The sequence below is a fragment of the Ovis aries genome, chromosome 7 (genome assembly GCF_016772045.2).
Source record: "Ovis aries strain OAR_USU_Benz2616 breed Rambouillet chromosome 7, ARS-UI_Ramb_v3.0, whole genome shotgun sequence".
In the NCBI taxonomy this organism is placed as follows: domain Eukaryota; kingdom Metazoa; phylum Chordata; class Mammalia; order Artiodactyla; family Bovidae; genus Ovis; species Ovis aries.
Genome location: NC_056060.1, coordinates 48,967,908 through 48,990,509, shown reverse-complemented (window position 1 = coordinate 48,990,509; position 22,602 = coordinate 48,967,908). Strand labels below are relative to the sequence as shown.

Here is a 22,602-nt window from a genome sequence, read left to right as displayed (position 1 = left end):
GGCTGCCCAGATTGCCTGGTCCCCCAGTGACCCCTGCTTAGGCATGTCGTGTCTGCTGGAGCCCAGTAGCAAGCTGGAGCAAGCAAGCTCAATTCCTAGGAGGTCATTCTGTGTTTGACAGAGGCTTCATAGCCCAGATTACCACAGACACTTTGCATACCTTTAGAACTGCCAAGTCATAAGGCTCAAGGGCAAAGTACCTGGGACCAGCTGCAGAACTTTCCCATGCTCTGGAGCACACTGAAAGCACATAGCCTTATAGGTGGTTTGGTAAAATGGGAACAGTGCTTTCAGATGTGGTAGAAGTTGCCTCCAAAATCCAGAGGCCCTGAACTTGAGAGGTGGAGGGGGCACTGTAGAGTGACGGCCACATCTGGCTCACTCTGTAAGCTTTTTGTTACTGGGCTCTCACTGCATATTCAGTTATGTACTGATGAGCATTGTAAAGCCTTTGTTTTGTTAATGGTTACATCTCTAGTCTTACTGAGCAACATCCCTGTGGTTTAACTTAAAAACCATAATGTGAGTAGCTCTCTGAATTCATCCAAATCTCTGTTAAAAGGGATGATTCATAGTGTAGTTTCTCTGAGTGGGATCGTGCACTTTATAGTATGCAAGGAAGCTTCAGCTCATGTTTTAAAACTTTGATAAGAATTTCCTTTGTTCTTTATCTGGATAGATGTGACGCCAGCATAGCCAGACTCTCTGCCGAGCACAAAACGACCTATGAGGGCCTCCAGCACTTGAACAAAGAACAGCAAGCTGCCAAACTCATCTTGGAAACAAAAATCAAAGACGCAGAGGGACAGGTATGACCTGTTTCAGGTAGCTTTTTGAAAGTGGGTATTTGTTCTTATCTAAGAATAACATGGGTTTAATTATTTCCTGCAGGAGAAACTAGTCAGGGCACTCAGCATAAGCATCCCTCTTCTTCTTCCTCCTTCTATTTCACTGGAGTGGCCCTTTGTAAGAATGCAACCAAAATGCCAAGATTTGTCAGTATACTCCTAATTTTAAGTATTCTTTTCCCTCATTCTTCAAACAATATGTTCCAGAAATTCTAACTTATATCTCCAGAACCATTTCTTAGACAAGTAAGTGATAAAAGTGTGGTTTTACAGGCTTTTACAGGCCACTAATCTCAATTTTGGATTCAGGAAATAGTTTATTCATAGGATTTATGGGCTGCCTCATCACATAGTTTGTATATGGGGAAAGATTAGAACAAAGCTAGAGGGTTGGCTAGCTAATAAATTTCAGAGTATTCCACCTTGCAATTCATAGGTTAATTTCTTAAAGCAAAATTCTTGGCATTTCACAGTTTGTTTTTTGGCTGCTTAGAAGTTTTCCTTTGCCATAAGGGGGCCTGTCTTCTAGGTCTTTCTCTACAATGTCTGTTTTACTTGCTGTTCTTCATTTGAAGAGAGACCAGTCCAGTATTCTTGCCTGGAGAATTCTGCTTCATGGTTTTATAATAATTAATTTTTTTACAGAAACAGCTTTGGATCCTTATTGGAGGCAGCTAGGACACAAATATGTCTAATCCAATAAATTGACTAGGTACGCCCTTTTATTAGAATGAAAAGAAAGAAAAAGTGTTAGTCGCTCAATCATGTCTGACTTTTTGTGACCCCCCATGGACTGTAGCCCATCAGGCTTCTCTGTCGATGGGGATTCTGCAGGCAAGAATGTTGGAGTGGTTTGCTGTGCCCTCCTCCAGGGGATCTTTCCGACTCAGGGATTGAACCTGCATCTCTTACATGCCAATGCCAACAACCTTGGCAGGTGGGTTCTTTACCACTAGCCCCACCTGGGCAGCTGAAAAATTATGTTTCCTGAAACTTAACCTGCATCTGGAGGTAAATCTGAGACCTAGTGGGTTTTGTAAGTGATAAGAATTCCATCCTTTATGACTAGTAGCCACACAAACGGTGGAAATTTCAAGGTAAAAATGACTTCTATTTTGTGCCAGCAGGGGGAAGTCTTGGTCCTGGGCAGGAGCTGGGCTTGCTCAACAGAGACCTGTAGTTGAGTGCTCACTGCATGATGAATATTTTGGCAGTGCTGCTGGTCTTGATTTTTTTTTTGGCTATGCCCTGCAGCCTGTTGGGATCTGAGTTTCCTGACCGAAGATTGAACCTGGACCACAGCAGTGAAAGCCCAGAATCTTAACCACTAGGCCACCAGGAAACTCCTCTGGTCTTGATTTTTGATGGGTGTGTGTAAAAGAATTGGAAGTGGAGAGATTAGGTGGACTCCTAAATGAATTTATTACATTAGATTGAATTTAATGCCATGGACGAAAATACATGTCACTAATGTTTTCTGAAATTACCTCTGAAAAGGTTTGATGTGATGTTTACAAGTGAAGTTTCTTTTCCAGATCTCTCAGCTTTTAAACAGAGTGGACTTATCAATATCAGAGCAAAGCACCAAACTGAAGATGTCCCACAGAGATAGTAACCACCAGCTTCAGCTTTTGGATACTAAGTGAGTAATCAACTTAGAAAAATCTGTTTTGGTTGATGTTCTTTATACTACAGTTTTTTCCCCTTTTGGTTTTTATTTATTGTACAAAGTGAAAACCATAATGGGAATTCACAGGGAAAGTTTCCTTGTAGCCTGTTACCACTTTACCTTCCTAATTATTGTTTTTAGTAACTGGATAATAATCCATCTATTCATCCAATAAATATTTCTGGGCCTAGATGAACATGGCCTGGGTGCTGAGAATCTGAAGAAGAATAGGCTTTGTTCTTACGCTTGTGGAGCTGATAGTCTAGGGAGCTGATGAATGTTAATGGAATAACCACTTAAATGAGTACATGCTATGTTATTACTAAATGGTGATACATGCTTTGAAGGAAGGGTACATGATTGCGGCAGGCTGATTAATGGTTCCTGCAAATATCACCATGTTCTAATTCCTGTGAATATGTTATGGCATTGTTGTTCCATCACTCAACTGTTCCAGCTCTTTGTGACCCCATGGACTGCAGCACGCCAGGCTTCCCTGTTCTTCACCATCTCCCAGAGCTTGCTCAAACTCATGTCCATTGAGTCGGTGATGTCATTCAACCATCTTATCCTCTGTCGTCCCCTTCTCCTGCCTTCAATCTTTCCCAGCATCAGGGTCTTTTCCAATGAGTCAGTTCTTCACATCAGGTGGCCAAAGTATTGAAACTTCAGTTTTAGCATCAGTCCTTCCAGTGAATATTCAGGATTGATTTCCTTTAGGATTGACTGGTTTGATCTCCTTGCAGTTGTAGGGACTCTCAAGAGTCTTCTCCAACACCACAGTTTGAAAACATCAATTCTTTGCAGTCAGCTCTTTTATGGTCTAACTCTCACATCCATACATGACTACTGGAAAAATCATAGCTTTGTCTATACAGACCTTTGTCAGCAAAATAATGTCTCTGCTTTTTAATATGCTGTCTGGTTTTATCATAGCTTTTCTTCCAAGGAGCAAGCGTCTTTTAATTTCACGGCTGCAGTCACCATCCACGGTGATTTTGGAACCCAAGAAAATCAAGTCTGTTACTGTTTCCTTTGTTTCCCCATCTATTTTCCATGAAGTGATGGATCAGATGCCATGATCTTTGGTTTTTAAATGTTGAGTTTTAAGCCAACTTTTTCACTCTCCTCTTTCACTTTCATCAAGAGGCTCTTTAGTTCTTTTTCGCTTTCTGCCATAAGGGTGGTGTCATCTGCATATCTGAGGTTATTGATATTTCTCCCACAATTTTGATTCCAGCTTGTGCTTCATCCAGTCCAGCATTTTTCATGATGTACTCTGCATATAAGTTAAATAAACAGGGTTACAATATAGAGCCTTGATGTACTCCTTTCCTGATTTGGAACTGGTCTGTTGTTCCATGTCCAGTTCTAACTGTTGCTTCCTGACCTGCATACATATTTCTTAAGAGGCAGGTCAGGTGGTCTGTATTCCCATCTCTTTAAGAATTTTCCACAGTTTGTTGTGAATCACACAGTCAAAGGCTTTAGCATTACCAATGAAGCAGAAGTAGATGTTTTTCTGGAATTCTCTTGCTTTTTCGATGATCCAGTGGATGCTGGCAATTTGATCTCTGGTTCCTCTGCCTTTTCTAAATCCAGCTTGAACATCTGGCAATTCTCAGTTCACGTACTGATGAAGCCTAGCTTGGAGAATTTTGAGCATTATTTTGCTAGCATGTGAAATGAGTGCAATTGTGTAGTAGTTTGTACATTCTTTGGCATTGCCCTTCTTTGGGATTGGAATGAAAACTGACCTTTTCCAGTCCTGTGGCCACTGCTGAATTATGGCACGTTAAATGGCAAATAGGAACTTTGCAAATGTGATTAAATTGAGGGTCTTAAGATGAGTAGTGTTATTTGTATCATCATTATTGATGTACTCTCTAGAGTCCCTGTCAGATGGAGGCAGGAGGGTCAGAATCAGGAGAGAAGGCCACGTGACAATGAAAGTGGAGATTGTCATGTGATGTGCTTTGAGGGTGGGGAAGGGGGCCACAAGCCACGGAAGACAGGCAGTCACTAGAAGCTGAAAAAAGCAAGGGAATGATTCTCCCCTCAGACCCGTCAGAAGGGACCACCTCCACTCACACCCCAACTTTAGTCCAGTGAGACTGAATTTAGACTTCTGGCCCTCAGGACCAAAAGGGAATAAATGTGTTGTTCTAAGCCACCAAGTGTATGGCGATTTGTCACAACAGCTGGGGGACTGAATGCAGTAGTGCTGCTGGGGTGAGTGACAGAGGCCTGGTCGTGGGGCCTGCCTGAGGAGGTGGTGTTCTCAGTGAGAGCTGAAGAATGAATGGCATTCACTAGCCCTTGGACTCAAGGAGATAAAACCCATCAATCCTAAAGGAAATCAATCCTGAATATTCATTGTAAGGACTGATGCTGAAGCTGAAGCTCCAGTACGTTGGCCACCTGAAGTGAAGAGCCAACTCATTGGAAAAGACCGTGATGCTGGGAAGGATTGAAGGCAAAAGGAGAAGGGGGCGGCAGAGGAGGAGATGGTTAGATAGCATCATCAATTCAATGGACAGAGTTTAAGCAAATTCCAGGAGTCAGTGGAGGACAGAGGAGCCTGGCATGCTATAGTCCATAGGGTCTCAGAGAGCTTGGTTTGACCTAGCAACTGAAAAACAAAGTAAACAGTGCGGTGAGGACCCAGGAGATGGAAGAGCCTGTCGTGCGAGAAGTGTGACGTGAAGGCTACGCACAGTGTAGAAGGGGCTGGGTCAGGGCCTGAGGGTGGGGAATGAGGCTAGAGAGGAGGCAGGCCAGCGTACAGGACTTCACACAGTCAGGACTTCCTGTTTCTTTCTCTAGAGCAAGAAGAAGCCATTGAAGGATTTTAAGCAGGTAGGGTGATATAGTCAATTTATGTTATTTTTTAAAATGGTCTTGATTGCAGTTGGAAGATGGATCACAAGGGCTGAAGCCGAGTTGTGGATTGGGGGCATTGTAGGCATTTAGATGAGAGAGATCTGTGCTGGGGGGGAAGCTGAGCTATCTCGTTAGGACATTGTATGGTGTTATACTTTGCATTGTGTTTCAGTGACACTTTAACCTGGATTTGCCCCCAGTGAAACTCATCTGCTGCTCTTCTGCTCAATCATAGAACCATATGACTTTTCCCTGTCACGAATCTTCATAAGCTTGGCAAATTTCCTGCCAAAGCAGAGCCCATAGTGACCATATATGTTTATTTATGTATGTTTGTATTTGACGATTATATTTTTTAGAAGCTGACTTTGTTAGAGATTTGTGACAGTTTTCTATCATCATTATTATTTTTATGGCCACACCATGCGGCATATGGTACCTTGGTTCCCTGACTAGGGGAACTGCAGTGGAAGCGCAGTCTTAACCACTGCACTGCCAGGGGAAAGTGAAGTCGCTCAGTCGTGTCTGACTCTGTGTGACCCCATGGACTGTACCCCACCAGGCTTCTCAGTCCATGGAATTTTCCAGGCAAGAGTACTGGAGTGGGTTGCCATTTCCTTCTCCAGGGGATCTTCCTGACCCAGGGATCGAACCTGGGTCTCCCGCATTGCAGACAGATGCTTTTACCGGCAGAGCCACCAGGGGACGTCTCTGGAAATTTTAAATTAACCATTCTTCCGGTTCTTCTGTCTCATTATCTCCATGCTTAATACCACTTCAAGGTCGTTGATGATTTAACAGGAATTCCCTTACAGAAACCATGTTTCCTTTCCTCTAATTATCTGTATTTATATCATTCCTGAGTTGTCACTCTTTCTCATAGATCCTACAAGCTTGCCAAGTGCAGAAAGATCTCCTGACCCTTTCCTTCCATCATACAGGAAGAAAATAAACATATTAGTATTTTTTTCTGTGAATTTTCTCCTTAGGAGATATTACTAGTCAGCAGACATGAACATCTTTATTTTTCTTCCTACAATTTAAAGTCCAGAAGTCTAGACACAAAGGCTGTTCGCAGAGGAAAGGGTACTAAGCCTGGGGCCTTTGTCAGGGAGAAAGACAGATTAGAGACCCAAAGGTAGAACCCTGGTTGGATGAACTAGGGAAAAAACACACTCTGCAGAGAATTCATAAAGAAACTTACCTGTCTTAGTCTTGATTCTGAGTACAGGTGTAAAAGATATTCCTAAAACATTCTAAACCGCAGTACAACCTTTATGTGGATTTAGAGTTAGAATTCACATTACCCAACCACTTTGAAGAAACCAGAATAGACATTTTACCTTAGAATGATCTCCGGTAGTAGCCTAAGACGCCTGGCAGAAGCAAATACAAATATGCAGTCTTCAAGGCTCCCCACAAGCAAGTTAAGTTCTAAGGAACATAAATGTAAATCAGAAATTATAGACCAACACAAGGAAAAAAAATCACATAAATAATAAAGTGAGAAGAAACAACAATAAGCAGAATCAGACTCCTAAGTACTGCATATATAGGAATTATTGGATAAAATGGATGTGTGTGTATATATGTATGTATGCGTATGTGTGAGTATTCACACACACACACTTTTTGAAAATATGACAAAGGAATAAGAGCGTACCAAAAATTAACAGTCAGGGGGATTTCCTGGTAGACCAGTGTTTAGGGCTCTGTGCTCTTGTTGCTGAGGGCCTGGGTTCAATCCCTAGTTGGGGAACTAAAATCCCACAAGCCACATGGTGTGGCCAAAAAATAAAAAGTCAGAATTGACAAACAACCAAATTGGGCTTCTAGAAAATATAGTCATTGAAAACAAAATGTAACTTCCCTGACCAGGGCACCTAATAGTGACCCAGGTGCCTTGGAGTCCAGCCTCTAACTCTACCTAGAAGTAGAACTTAGCCTATTACCCCACTTTATTGCTTAGTAGAGCCTTTGGCCTTGCCCTAGCAAGGAACCGAACAAACAACACTTCCTAAAAGCAGAACATACCCTGTGACCCTACCTGACTAGGGAGCCAAGATAGCAATCCCACTCGACTACAAGCACAGCCTCCAGATTCACTTGACTTCACAGTACAGCTGGTGGCCCTGCCTGACCAGGGATTCTGGCCAGTGACCTTCCTTACCAGTGGTGCATAGTTAGCAGCCTACCCAATTGTGGAGCCTGAAGCCCTATCATGGGGGTCCAACCACCCTACCAGGGAACACAGTGACCCCACCTGACCAGAGGGAATGGCAGAGTTCATTTAGTGGCTCCATTTGACTGTACAACCCAGCCAGCAGCCCTGCCTACCCTGGAAGTCCAGCCAGGAGAATCACGTGACCATTGAGCCCAGCCAACAGTCTCCCTCCACCTGTGCTTCAGAGCATGGGCAATAGCCCTGCCCAGCTAGAGACCTGACAGACAGCTATAGAACATGCCATCCAACAGCAGCAGAATACATATTCTTCTGAAGTATACACAGAACATTCCCAGGAGAGATCATACATTAGGCAACAAAATAAGTCTTAAGAAACTAGATGAAGTCATGTCAAGTAGCTTTTCAAACCAAAATGCTATGAAACTAGAAATTAATGACAGGAGTAAATTTGAAAAACTCACAAATATGTGGAATTAAACAACACATTCCTAAACAACCAGTGGGTCAAAGAAGATCAAAAGGAAGATTTTTAAAAATCTTGAAACAAATGAAAATGGAAACACAGCATATATAGACTGTAGCCCACCAGGCTTCTCTGTCTGTGGAATTCTCCAGGCAAGAATACTGGAGTGGGTTGCCATTCCCTCCTCCAGGGGATCTTCCTGACCCCAGGACTGAATCCAGGTCTCCTGCATTGTAGGCATCTGAGCCACCAGGGAAGCCCACCAAAACTTATGGGATGCCACAGAGGCAGTTCTGTGAGGAAGTCTGCAGTGTTAAATCCTTACATTAAGAAAAAAGAAAGACCTTGAATAAACAACCTGACTTTATACCTTAAGGAATTTTAGAAAAAGAACAAATTAAGCCCAAGATAGCAGGAAGAAGGAAATGATTAAGATAGACCAGAAATCAATGAGAGAAGAGTAAACAACAGAAAAAAATTGGGGGAAAATTTAAAAAAGTAATTGTCAAGCCAAACAGACAAAACTTTCTCTAGACTAACCAAAACAAAAAGAGGGTTCAAATAAATAAAATTATAAATGAAAGAGGAACTACTACTACAGACAACACAGAAATACAGAGGCTCATAAGAGACTGCCATGAACAATTGTATGACAACAAATTGCATAACTTAGAAGAAATGAATAGATTCCTGAAACAAGCTACTAAGACTGAATCATGAAGAAATAGAAAATCTGAACAGACCAATAATGAGTAAGGAGATTAAATCAACAATCTAAAACCTCTCAACGAAGAAAAAGTCTAGGACCAGATAGCTTCATGAGTGAGTTCTGTCAAACAATTAAAGAAGAATTAATGCCAATCATTCTCAAACTCTTCCAAAAAGTTGAAGAAAACACTTCCAAACTCATTTTACGAGGAGCATTATTCTGATAACAAAACCAGATAGACAGTACAAGAAAAGAAAATTACTGACCAATATTTTTGATAAACATAGTTGCGAATGCTAACAGACCAATTCAACAGCATTTTAAAAGAGTCATGCACCGTAATCAAGTGGAATTTATCCCTGAGATGCAAGGATGTTTCAATATATACAAGTCAATCAGTATGATACATCACATTAACAGAATGAAGGATAAAAACAATATCATCTCAGATGCAGAAAAAGCATTTGACAAAATTCAACATCATAATAAAGACTCCCAACAATTTGAGTATATTAATAGAATGTATCTCAACATAATAAAGGCACATATGACAAGCCCACAACTAACATAATACTCAGTGATGAAATTCTGCAAGCTTTTCCTCTAATATCAGAAGTAAGACAAGGATACCCATTCTCAGCACTTCTATTCAGTATAGTGCTGGAAGTCCTGGCCAGAGCAACTAAGCAAGAAAAAGAAATGAAAGACACTCAAAACAAAAAAAGAAGCAAAGTTATCCCTGCTTGCAGATATTATCTTATAGAGAAAACTCTAAAGACTCCCTCATAGAACTGTTAGGATAAATGAATTCATAAAAGCTGCTGTGCTCTGTGCTCAGGCCCCCAGGTCAGGTGGGTCTCCATAGTGGGGCAGGACTGCTGGCTTGACTTCCTGCCCATGTAAGACTGAGAAGCTTTGTTTTTGATGATATGACCAGGGAGTGTACTTATCACTTCAATGCATGTTCCATTGCCTGACTTAGTCCTGTGGCCACACATAGCTGCCAGGAGGGCTGATAAGTGTAGTCTTAACTAGGTAGTTGTCGACTCGGGTCACATTTGAGGGTTTCTTAATAGGGAAGAAGAGAACAGATACTGCAGAGAATTGGGGACTTATACCACAGGGGAGGGGTACATTTTATTATTTTTATTGTTAAGTCACATATATTCTTGTGTACTTTTATTGTTTTCATAATAAAAATAATTCAGATGGGGAGGCAGTGGGATGTTATTTTAGGTATTTGGAAAGGGAGAGGACTATAGGAATGGAAATTTGAGTTTTAAAAAAATTCTCTGTTTGATTTAAACTAAGAAATATCTGTATGGGACAAGAGCAATTGGCAGAACATAAGAGAGAAAGGGATCCAGGCTCCAGTCCTGGGAGAAAAGATGGAGAAGGAGGAAGAGTCCTGGGCAAGGAGGAGCCTAGAAGAGAGCCAGGCTACTGCGTCTTTAGCCAGGAGTAGCCTGGGCCTTTTAAACTGCAGAGATAGGCGCTTGGAGTGGCTCTGTATGTAACGCCTTGGTACTCACACTATCAGGTCTGCACGGGTGGGAGTACTATCAGGTGCTTTTCTGTTACATCCTCCTCTTCTCCTTCCTTCTCAATTTAGTGCCAAGTGCAATTCTATGAAAAAGGAAAACGTGTAATTCTGAGTGAACGGAATTTAATGCTTACATATTTCCAAGAGATTTGATAGAGACGGAGGTTGTTTGATGTCATTTTAAAGTTGCTTTATATCTAACAGCTAATTTTTCTTATTTTAGATTTAAAGGTACAATCGAGGAACTCAGTAACCAGATTTTATCTGCGCGGAATTGGTTGCAACAGGAACAAGAACGGATAGAAAAAGAACTTTTGCAGAAAATCGATCAGCTTTCCTTGGTTGTTAAGGAAAACAGTGTAGGTGTTGATGTTCAACCATAACATAGTTAAGTTATTCGGTGAGACCTGCAACGTTTGAATAATACCTTGTAACGTATGTTTGATTTATTTAGCATTACATTAAGCTGTTAATGCTTGTTTCTTGCCTTATAATCTCTTTCCATGGTTCATACTGATTCTTTGTTATAAAGAGACAGAGCACTTTGACTTGTTTGGTTAACAAAGAAAAATAATAGAAAATTTCAGTACTTTCAACTAAGACAAATCCAAATCAAGACCTTAAAGAACCAAGTTGTCCAGCTGCATTTCTAAATAAAAATAGCAATTACATACTTCATCTTAGTTTTAGTTTCATGGCCTGGTAAAAGACGCTTTGACTAGATTTCTCCCTCCAGGACCCTCCATCACACTGTAAACCCAGCATGAGGTGTCACAGGGCAACATCTCAGCAGCATCCAGTTTTCTTTTCTGTGTTCCTTCTCATTTCACCCCACTCTCCTGTAGGCCTAAGGTTTGCAGAAGTGCTCAAAAACCATACCCAGAAAGCCTTGCATATATAGCATTCAGTATCAGTACTTGAAAGCAAATGCTTCTTGATTTGGTTATCTAGCCTGACCTCCCTCTCCCTTCTCTTTTCTTGCACTGCTTCCTCTCCCTTGGACTTTGATGGAGCACAAGTGACTGGTGTAGATTGCATCTCTGGCTCTGCTCTCTCTTGATGCCGAGCTGTTGAATTGCAGACTGTGCCCTGGGCACATCATGAGAGTTCTGTTATGCTTTAGCCCACTTACAGCTTGGTATTTGTAGTCCTGGCCTCTAAAGCTTGCCTGCAGACCCAGATTCTCATAAGAACTAAGCATGATAGAGAGAAAAGGAAAGAAAATGTTCTATTTCAACTATTTCTTTATATGTCTCCATGTTTTTATCAGATCTACTGATTGATTTGTAGTCTTCTGTGTCTTTGGATCACTATTTTTATATCTGAGGTGACTTAATAACTAACACACTCCAGGATAATGGTGACTTTAATATGATAGAAGCTTATTTATCTTTCACATAAAAGAAGTCTGGGTATAGGGATTGCAGGGCTGTTACGGTAGCTCATCAATCCTCAGTGAACTATGATCTTTCTGGCTTAAGTCTCTACCAGTCCTAGACAGTGACCCTTGCATACATAGCTCAATATGGCTGCTAGAGCTCCAGCCATTACATTTGAATTCCAGGAACAGAAGAAAGAAAGAAGAGGTTTTTTATTTATGTCTCAGCTATTTTTTTTTAACTTTTCCTAGAAGTTGCCACATATGTTTATACTTATGTCTCATTACCCAGAACTTAATCATATGGCTACACCAAACTCAAGAGACAATAGAAAAGGTAATCTTTATTCTGAGTGACCTTATACCCAGCTGAACACTGGAGATCTGTTATGGAAAAAGGGGAGAGTGGATATTGGGGTGAGCATCAAGTAACCTTTTTGATTCTGTTCTCTGCAGATTGTTCTTAAATGATATTATGACTGATGTGAATGCAATACAGACTCTTTGGAGTAATCACCTGCTGTTCTTATCATGGATCTCAGGGAGCCAGTGAAAGGGACATGGAGAAAAAGCTCAGCCAGATGTCAGCCAGACTGGACAAAATAGAAGAGAGTCAGAAGAAGAATATGGAGGTACAGAGGACAAAACAAGAGGAGGAGAAGGTGCATGGGCGGATCAGCAAGCTTGAGTTACGGATGACTGAGGACATGAAGGAAATGAAAGCCGAAGTTGACGCAGGTAGGCCAGTAAGGAAACAGTTCTCGCACTTCATTTTCTGTATGATCTGAAAGTCAGCTAATTAGTATTCCCCCACAACTGCCTACAGACCTGGATAATGGAATGTCCTTAGGTAATTTTCCAAGTAGAGCTAAAGTATTGCTTCAACTTCAAGGACATGAAGACAGACAGACCTCGAGAGACAGGCGAACAAACCTAAAATCGCTTAGCTTGCATACATAGCTTTAGTGCTGTCTGCAGATTCTTTTCTGATCATAGCCAAGGTCAGTATGCCTCAGAAACAAGCATATATCTTTGAGAGGCCTTTGAAGGCTTATTTTATACTGCTGGCAGTATCCCACCATGGCAGTGGATGGTGTTCTCTGCTCAGAAGCCCACAGGGCTCATTCTTCCACACTTGTTAGGAACACAGTGTCAGAGCTGATTTCAAGTTCTAAAGTGCTGCCAGATAAAGGAGGGATTAGATTTACGTTTTAAATATTTATTTATTTGGCTGCCCTAGGTCTTGGTGGCAGCTTGCAGTATCTTTTAGTTGTGGCATATGGTTCCCTGACAAGGAATTGAACCCAGGCCACCTGCATTGGGTGTTCAAAGTCTTAACCACTGCACCATCAGGCAAGTCCCAAGAGGGATTAAGTTTATACTGTGAACTCTAGAATACAGAACTGGGACCAATAATCAGAAGTTACGTGAATACATATTATGAAGCAGAAGTATCTACAGTTAGAAGTCTTAGAAAGACACAGGTGCTTTGTGAACCTGGGAGTTCTTTACTGAAAGTATTTAAGTGAAGGTTGGTTGACCGCGGTCAGGAAAGAGAAGACAGTCAGGTAGTGTGGGAAGGGGAACTAAATTATCTCCTGATTCCTTTCTGTTCCTCTGGTTCTGTGAATTTTCTGCATGGAATTGTTCTATTTTGGCTACATGAGAAGAAAAGTAGCCCCATCCCAAGAATGATTTTGTTGTAACCACCATGGGGTCTCAAGAGTTGGGCACCACTAGACGGCTAATACTTACTTACTTATTTAACCACCTCAAGTTAATTATTTTATTTAAGGAGAGGGTGCCATTAAATTTATGACTTTTAGAACTTCGTGGAGATAAAAGTGAATTTTCTTTCTTGGTGTTTTGGGCTAGTAGAGTGTGATATTTGACTATTTCATTAGTGGTTAATGAGATGGTGATAAGAAATGCATATGAGCCTTTTAAAAATTAAAAACATTTACTTTTTTCTTGTTATGAAAACAGACTTCTTAGTGGAAAATCATGAAACAAGTATACTAAACAAGTATACTACAATGTCCTATTGGCGAAACATTTTTCAATATTCAGTTTTCAAATTTCACCATTGTTTCCTTTACAGCAAGCCATCCCCAGTCCAGGTTCTCATCCAGAATCACCGCATCATATTTAGTTACCATGTTGCTTATCTAGTCTCTCTCAATCTGGATCAGTTTCACAGTAATGTTGTCATCATTAAAGAACACAGGCCAGTATTTTGTGAAATGTCCCACCGTTTGGGTCTTCTTGCTTCTTTTTAATTCACTTCAGGTTGTGTGTTTTGGACAGACATGCTGCAGAAGTGATGTGTCCTTCCCAGCGTTTTTTCTTTCAGTACTTTAATTATATCCTGCCATTCCCTTCTGGCCTGCCAGGTTTCTGCTGAAAGGTCAGCTGTTAAATGCATGGGGTTTCCCCTGTATGTTACTTGTTGCTTTTCCCTTGCTGCTTTTAATATTCTTTCTTTGTGTTTAACCTTTGTTAGTTTGATTAGTATATGTTTTGGCGTGTTTCTCCTTGGGTTTCTCCTGTATGGGACTCTTTTGCTTCTTGGACTTGATTGACTGTTTCCTTTTCCATGTTGGGGAAATTTTCAACTATAATCTCTTCAAAAATTTTCTCATACCATTTCTTATTCTCTTCTTCTGGGACCTCTATAAGTCAAATGTTGGTGCATTTAATATCTTACCAGAGGTCTCTGAGACTATCCTTAGCTCTTTTCATTCTTTTTACTTTGTTCTGCTCTTCAGCAGTTATTTCCACCACTTTATCTTCCAGCTCACTGATCCATTCTTCTGCTTCAGGTATTCTGCTAGTGATTCTTTCTAGAGTATTTTTAATTTCAGTAATTGTGTTGTTTATCTCTGTATGCTAATTCTTTCATTCTTCTAGGTCTTTGTTAATTGATTCTTGCATTTTCTCCATTGTGTTTTCAAGGGTTTTGATCATCTTTACTATCATTATTCTGAATTCTTTTTCAGGTAGTTTGCTTATTTCCTCTTTATTTATTTGGACTTCTGTGTTTAAGTTTGTTCCTTCAGTTATGCAGTATTTCTCTGATTTTCATTATTTTTAAATTTATTGTGTTTGAGGTCTCTTTCCTAGGTTTCAAGGTTGAATTCTTTCTTCCTTTTGGTTTCTCCCCTCCTAAGTTTGGTGCAGACGTTAAAGCGTCTTCCTGCAATGTGAGAGAACTGGGTTCGATCCCTGAGTCGGGAAGATCCCCTGGAGAAGGAAATGGCAACCCACTCCAGTATTCTTGCCTGGAGAATCCCATGGATGGAGGAGCTTGGTGGGCTACAGTCCATGGGTCGCAAAGAGTCAGACATGACTGAGCAACTTCACTTTCACTTTCTCCTAAGTTTGGTCCAATTTTGTGTAAGCTTCACATAGGGTGAGATTTGTGCTGAGTTTTTTATTTCCTCTGATGGGCAGGGCTGAGTGACATGGTAATCTTGAATGCTGATGATTGGGTTTGTATTTTTGTCTTGTTTGTTGTTTGGATGAGGTGTCCTGCACAGGGGGCTACTGGTGGCTGGGTGATGTCAGGTCTTGTGTTCAAGTGGTTTCCTTTCTAGAAGTTCTCACTATTTGATACTCCCTAAGGTTAGGAGTTCTCTGATAGTCTAGGGTCTTAAAGTCAGTGCTCCCACTCCAGAGGCTCAGGGTTTGATCTTTTAGCAGACTGAAACTGAAGGACTCTACTTCCAATAATGATGTCCTGAGGCAGTACTGAAATCCCTTCTCCAAAATCAGTGTGAAGAAAGAAGACCATGAGCATCCTACTAATGGAGACACAGAATTTAGCTTCTTGAGTCAGAGAGCACTTAGGTGCAGACAGCATTGAGGTGGTCTGTCTTAGCATGCAGAGCCCAGGCTCCTTTCCAGGGTTTTCTCATCAGGGGTACATAATGTTGGAGCCTCCCAGTGTTGGTGAAGATAGCTTCGACCCTTGGTTAAAGTGGTGTCTGTCACATTTCTCTATGGTAATATTTCATGTTTCCCTTTGTATCTGTAGGGAGACACTGTGAAGCTATGCAACTATCCTGTTTCCCATTTAACTTTTATTCCAGTACTTTGAGAATCTAGTGATAATTTTTGCCCAAATCAAGGAGTACTGTCTGCTGTAGGATTTGATACAGCGTTGTTGTTGTCGTTGTTTTAAAATATTAACTCTTGTGAAATTTACCCTTTCTTAAAGGGTTTACTGCCATCTATGAAAGCATAGGATCCCTCAGGCAAGTTCTTGAAGCCAAGATGAAGCTGGACAAGGACCAGCTACAGAAGCAAATCCAACAGATGCAGAAGCCAGAAGCTCCCATGTGAAGGGACTCGGGACATGGACCTCAAAGGTGGTTTTGCCGGTGGGGCCAGAAGCTGGATACCTCTGTAGCCAGGCTGTCGCTGCCTTCAGGATTGTTCTGCTCATGGTGTGCATGTGCCAAGAAACGTGTTTTCATGGGTCTAAATGTTTACCTTGGGTCTTGAAAACACTCTTCTTTAAAAGGATTACATACAATTTTTACCACGTTATTCAAATTCGATCAGATATCCTCCCCTCCCTGGATTTTAAAAGGCTTTTATCCCTTTCATTTTATGAATGAAAAGACTTAACAGTTTCCCTTTGATTCGTGATGCTCTCTAGCCAAGACTTTACTCTTGAAAATGTCATGGTGATATTTTTAAAATTAAGAAACTAATTAATCATCTTGGGAATGTGTTGCTCCTCACTCTAAATTAATGTTTTGATGGATTAGAATTCAACCTTTGAGTCCCTATTTGGATTTTATTATTGTTATCTGTGCATTTCTTATATTGATTCTCTTCTTGTAAACCTTCTGTCTTTTGTAGGGGGAGGGGATTTAACATTTGGGAAAAGAATCTACCACTTATGCAATGAAAATAGTTTAAAAATTGATAACTGCCATATAGACTACAAATTAAAATGGAAACTTAAGACAGTTATCTAGATAATGCAAGGCACAATTATCTGTATCAGCCACCTAGTTATACCAGGTTTTAATACTGAAAGCCTTTTTCAATTATCCACAGCCTATATAGTGAGAGCCATATATTCAATAATGGAATGGTGGTAATAGCTTGTTTATTACATAATTGATTGTTCATTAATCACATGGGATGTGAAAATTTTTCAAGCTTTTTGATCTCCTCTCTAAATTTTTCCAAAATTGGCACAGAGTGCTAAAGGTTTATATACAATTATTGTAACTGTATTCTTGTGCCTTGGTTTTATCACATCAGTGCACTGTACCCTATAGAAGTTTTGCAGACAAAATAGAAGGCACAATAGCACATCAGAATTATGATGTAAAAATGGGATCCTATGTATTTTTTAAATGTTTTAAAAATTTTATCACTGTTATGATGTTAATCATTCAGTATCATTAATGGAATAGAAATTCATACTTTTGTATGGCCAGAAAATCAAATTGATACTGCATTTATAACAATGTCAAGAAATGTTCATTTTGAGCAATTTCGTAGATGATGGGTGTTTTTTTTCAATCGCCATATTTGATTAGTCATTGGAAACTGGCACCAGTGGTATCTGTTCACCTGTATATGTAAAAACTAACAGTGAGACACATGCCGTTCCAAACTGTGAGGGTACCCAAGAAAAAGAAAACAAGAATACTTTGAAAATTTTAAAAACATTTTTTTGTCTGCCAAGGACTCAGGAAAATTAAAGCATTTTCTATTTTAGACTAAATCTTGAATGAAATCTGTAACTGGCTATTACTGTTTACCCATATAAATTATGCTGCTAAAGTACATAATAGTTAACCCTCAGTGGTTTGACAAAGTTTTTTCTTTTTAATTTGTACCTGAGAAGTTATACAAAGAATATGTCATTCAACATATATTTCCTTATTTTGTCACAAATCTTCCTGTCTCTATTCAGGAAGACTGCTTCCACTTAACAGTGAAAAAAAAAAAAAAAGGTTAATGCTCTTCTGCAGTCAGAAAGTGAGTTTCTCTTTGTGCTCGAGTAACCGTGTTTATACAGTTCTCCTGGTTTAAGCACAGACCACAGCACAGACAGCCACGGCTCCTCAAGCATCTCTCTCCTCTGGGAGCCCCGAGGAGGGGGAATCAGCACACGTCACACCTGGAAGGAGGGGAACTGGCGGGGCTAAGGTCAAGGGGTGACGTGACCAGGTGATGCTTCTGTCCCCTTGTCGGGAGTTCGGCGGGGATTCGCCCCTCTGGCTGATTGAAATCAGCTGGGCACTTCAAAAAGCTACCAGTGCCTGGGCTGCTCCCCCAGACCAGCTAAGTCAGAGCCTCTGGAAGGGGATGCAGGCAGCTGCATGTGTCAGAGGCCCCCAGGTGACTCACGTGTTGTGAGTCCCTAAGCTCCATGTCCTCTTTTCACCAAAGTTAAAATGAGAATCAGCTTCCCTGTACGTTCCTTTACCAGAAATTTGCAATAAAAAGAATAAAACTTCCAAATCAATGTGGTGTATGATTCTTAAAAGTCTTTTCATGGGAGGTAAATTAGGTAAAATACGGTAGAAAAATCTCTTGCTTCCTGGGGAAACATTTTGGTAGTTGAAATAAACTGCTCTGAGACCTGGCAGACCTGCTGGGACTTGGAAAGTCACAGGGAGCTGCTCCATCCTTGGGTCTCCAGAGCTCTGGGTGCCATCTCGGCTCTGGACTAATGGCAGCGGGCAGTTCCCAGCATGCGTTGTATGCCCATGTTGCGACCTTGGTGGGTATTCATTCATTTCATTATAACAACAGTGCACGGAGTTGAATACTGTTTGTTTCCGCATTTTACAGATGAGAAAACTGAGTCACGTAAAGGCGAAGCAACCTCCCCCAAATCCTGCAGCTGGTAAGTGGGAGCCATGATCCAAACCAGGCAGCTTACTTCCACAGTCTGGATACCTAACCAGTGCACTCCCCTACCTCTAACGATACAGCCTTGCTTCCCACATAACTTGGACTTGCCAGGCCACTGACTCCAACCCATCTCTGCGTAACCTTACAGTTCTGCCATCTGAGTCCTTTTGCATTTTAATGCTCCAATTCCAAGAGCTTCCCAGGTGGCACAGTGATAAAGAATCCACCTGCCAATGCAGGAGATGGAAGAGATGCAGGTTTGATCCCTGGGTCGGGAAGATCCCGTGGAGTAGGAAACAGCAACCTGTTCCAATATTCTTACCTGGAAAAATTCTATGGACAGAGTAGCCTGGTGGGCCCCAGTCCATGGGGTCACAGGTTCGGAGAGCACAGCCCTCGGGAGAGGCAGTCTTAACTACCTTTGCTTGGTCAGATGTCTTCCTCTGGTTGTTTCAGTGAAGGTGGGGTAGTTGATGCCGCAGGACTATAGTATCACAGGCATTTCATCCCCTGTCTTTAGCTTTCCAAGGTAGTGGCTCTGTGCATTTGGGGATAGGTTGTATTGGGTGAGTACAGAGCAGACAGAATAAGAAAGACAGACTCCTCTAAATTGTGGTCACCCCCCTAGGCTTTCAGCCTGGAAAAAAAAATCACATACCACTCAGGACATCCTGGGAACTCAGTGGTAACTATGTGGAGTTTTTCTGTTACTGCTGTCTGACCTTGGGCAGTTCTCTTAACCCCACTGAGCCTCATTTTTCTTATTTGTAGAGTGGAGATTATAATAACTTAAAAGAAGGAGCTGGTTTATCACTTTCAAAATGCTGAAGTAATTTATGCAATATTGTGTAGCAAGTGGTGGGATGGGCCTGGGGGATTAATATTGGTGGTGAGACATAGGAAATATATGGGGGTTCCTATTTTGGTCCAAAGTGTCCCATTATCTGTGGGGACTGTATGGGCAGTGATTAATCTCCAAAGAAAGTGATATCCTAGCCTGAGACAGGAAAGAATAGTACAACCAGGGTGAAGATGTTAAGTACCTGGAATCAGCATGGGGACAATCCCTAAGTGTAGGAAAGGGCTGGGCAGATCCTTAAGTTAGTTGGTCTTATCCATGGATCAGAGCTCAGGAAAGGCAGACTCCAGGTGAAGAAGGGTAAAGGTAGATAGGGAGGCTGAGGGTGCAGAGCCCAGAGTTCTAGTTGGGAATTGAAAAGCAGAACAGGTGGGGCTGCGCCCAGATGGCTGGTTGGCCTTTGAGACTTGTTTGTATGTAGATTGTATCAGCCCAAGTGTCCACTGACAGTTGAATGGGTAAGTAAAACCTGGTGTATGCAGACAATGAAATACTCTTCAGCCATAAGAAGGGAGACGGTTCTGACACATGCTACCAGAAGGACGCTATGCTAAGCACAGTAAGCCAGCCAGAAAGGTCTAGTAGCCTATGATCCCACTTGTATGAGGCACCTGTGCACGTGCTCAATCACGTCTGACTCTTCGTGACCCCGTGGACTGGAGCCCACCAGGCTCCTCTGTCCATGGGGATTCTCCAGGCAAGAATGCTGGAGTGGATTGCCATTTCCTTCTCCAGGGGATCTTCCCGACCCAGGGATCAAACCTGTGTCTCCTGTATCTCTTGTGTTGGCAGGCGGATTCTTTACCGCTGAGCCACCTAGAGAATTCAAAGTCAAGGGACAGAGAGTAGCATCATAGTTGCCAGGGGCTGAGGGGTGTGGTGGGAAAACGGAGTTAATATCTAATCCATACAGAGTCTCAGGTGCAGAAGATGAAAAAGTTCTGGAGTTGGATGGGGGTGATGGTTACACAACAGTGTGAATGTATTTGATGACACAGAACCATACCCTTAGAGCTGATTAAAATAGTGAATTTTATGTATAGTTACCAGAAGAATATTTTTTTAAAAAAGTGGATTCCTAAACCACTGAATAAAGACTTCAGGTAAGAGTGCAGCACTAGCAGTTTTATTACAGTCTCAAGGGAGACAGTGAGCTAGAAATACCCAGCTAAACCACATCTGAGTTTTTGACCCGCAGAAACTACAGGGAATAAATATGTGCTTTTTGAAGTCACTGCATTTTAGGGTAATTTGTTTTACACAATAATTAACACAACAACAGTTGGAAATCTTGACGGAATTATTTTGTGGAAATGTCACAAATGATGTTACAAATTGCATTGTCTGCATATATAATCTTGTTAGTACACTTTCAGAGCAGGGAATGATCTTGAAACATCAAATGACATGTATACCTTATCATGTTTAATCTTTGTAATTACCCTATTAGGTATGTACTATTATTTCCATTTGTGATGGAGCAGTTATGAAAGGTCATACAGCTAATTAGAGCGGGAGCAGGGATTTGAGTCTTATCTTTCTCTAAAGCCCAGGCTGCCATTTTGCTCCAAGGCTTCCAAAGTGGCCCTAGTGGCAAATAAGCCACTTGCCAGTGCAGGAGACATAAGAGACACAGGTTTGATTCCTGGATCAGGAAGATCCCCTGCAGGAGGAAATGGCAACCCACTCTAGTATTCTTGCCTGGAGAATCCCATGGACAGAGGAGCCTGGCGGGCTACAGTCTATAGGGTTGAAAAGATTTGGACACGACTGAAGCGACTCTTGAGAGTCCCTTGAACTGCAAAGAGATCCAACCAGCCCATCCTAAAGAAAATCAGTCCGAATATTCATTGGAAGGACTGATGCTGAAGCTGAAATTCCAATACTTTGGCCACCTGATGTGAAGAACTGATTCATTGGAAAAGACCCTGATGCTGGGAAAGATTGAAGGCAGGAGGAGAAGGGGACAACAGGGGATGAGATGTTGGATGGCATCACTGACTTATTGGACATGCTGCTGCTGCTAAGTCGCTTCAGTCGTGTCTGACTCTGCAACCCCATAGATGGCAGCCCACCAGCCTCTCCCATCCCTGGGATTCTCCAGGCAAGAACACTGGAGTGGGTTGCCATTTCCTTCTCCAATGCATGAAAGTGAAAAGTGAAAGTGAAGTTGCTCAGTCATGTCCGATTCTTAGTGACCCCATGGACTGCAGCCTATCAGACTCCTCCATCCATGGGATTTTCCAGGCAAGAGTACTGGAGTGGGTTGCCATTGCCTTCTCCATTATTGGACATGAGTTTGGGTAAACTCTGGGAATTGGTGATGGACAGGGAGGCCTGGCATGCTGCAGTCCATGGAGTTGCAAAGAGTTGATCACGACGAAGCGATTGAACTGAAGCAAGTTAGCACGCACATGTGCAAGCCAACACCCACAACATAATGTGATTGGTTTAATAATCCCATAGTTTATTGGAATCATAATCCTCTCTGGATCTGTAGTCTCAATGTGTCTCCAGACTAGCAGCATCAGCATCACCTGGGAAGTTGTTAGAAATGTAACCTCTGGCGCCCCACCCCAGACCTCCTGCATCAGAAGCTCTGAGACGGACTCAGCAGTCTATTTTAACTGAAGTCCTGCAGAAGATTCCAATGCAAGTGAAGTTTGAGGATTGCTGCTCTAGAACTGCACTGTAACACAATAGCCACCATTTAAATATGTTGTTGTTTAGTTGCTAAGTTGTGTGCAACTCTTTTGTGACCCCATGGACTGTAGCCCACCAGGCTTCTCTGTCCATGGGATTTCCCTGGCAAGAATACTGGAGTGAGTTGTTATTTTCTTCTCCAGGGGATCTTCCTGACTCAGGAATTGAATCTAAGTCTCCTGCATTGGCAGGCGGATTGTTTACTGCTGAGCCACCAGGGAAGCCCAAATTTAAATATAAATTAGTCCAAATTAAGAAATTTAAAAACTCAGTTGTTCAGTTGCCCTAGCCCTATTTTACATGCTCAGTAACCACCTGTGGTTAGTGGCTGCAGTATTGTCCTGTACAGATATAGAATATTTATATTGTCACAGAAAGTTTTATCAGACAGCCCTGATCTACAGCAATAATTTCCTCATCTTTTCAACTGACATCTCTGTCCACAACTCTGTACCTTCATTGGTCAGCCTGAAA

General features: G+C 41.6%; 1 protein-coding gene across 2 annotated transcripts in view; it reads left to right on the top strand.

The window, feature by feature from the left end:
• The window catches only part of FAM81A (family with sequence similarity 81 member A), an 81,343-nt gene extending 63,169 nt beyond the window's left edge, over positions 1 to 18,174 (top strand). For both annotated transcript variants that reach the window (XM_027971782.3, XM_027971784.3), the window contains exons 5-9: positions 680 to 809; positions 2,384 to 2,490; positions 10,524 to 10,659; positions 12,221 to 12,416; positions 15,898 to 18,174. In XM_027971782.3, coding sequence (XP_027827583.1) covers positions 680 to 809; positions 2,384 to 2,490; positions 10,524 to 10,659; positions 12,221 to 12,416; positions 15,898 to 16,022 — 694 coding nt within the window. In that variant the 3' untranslated portion in view covers positions 16,023 to 18,174. The remainder of the gene's footprint in view (positions 1 to 679; positions 810 to 2,383; positions 2,491 to 10,523; positions 10,660 to 12,220; positions 12,417 to 15,897) is intronic.
• Positions 18,175 to 22,602: the final 4,428 nt, after the last annotated feature.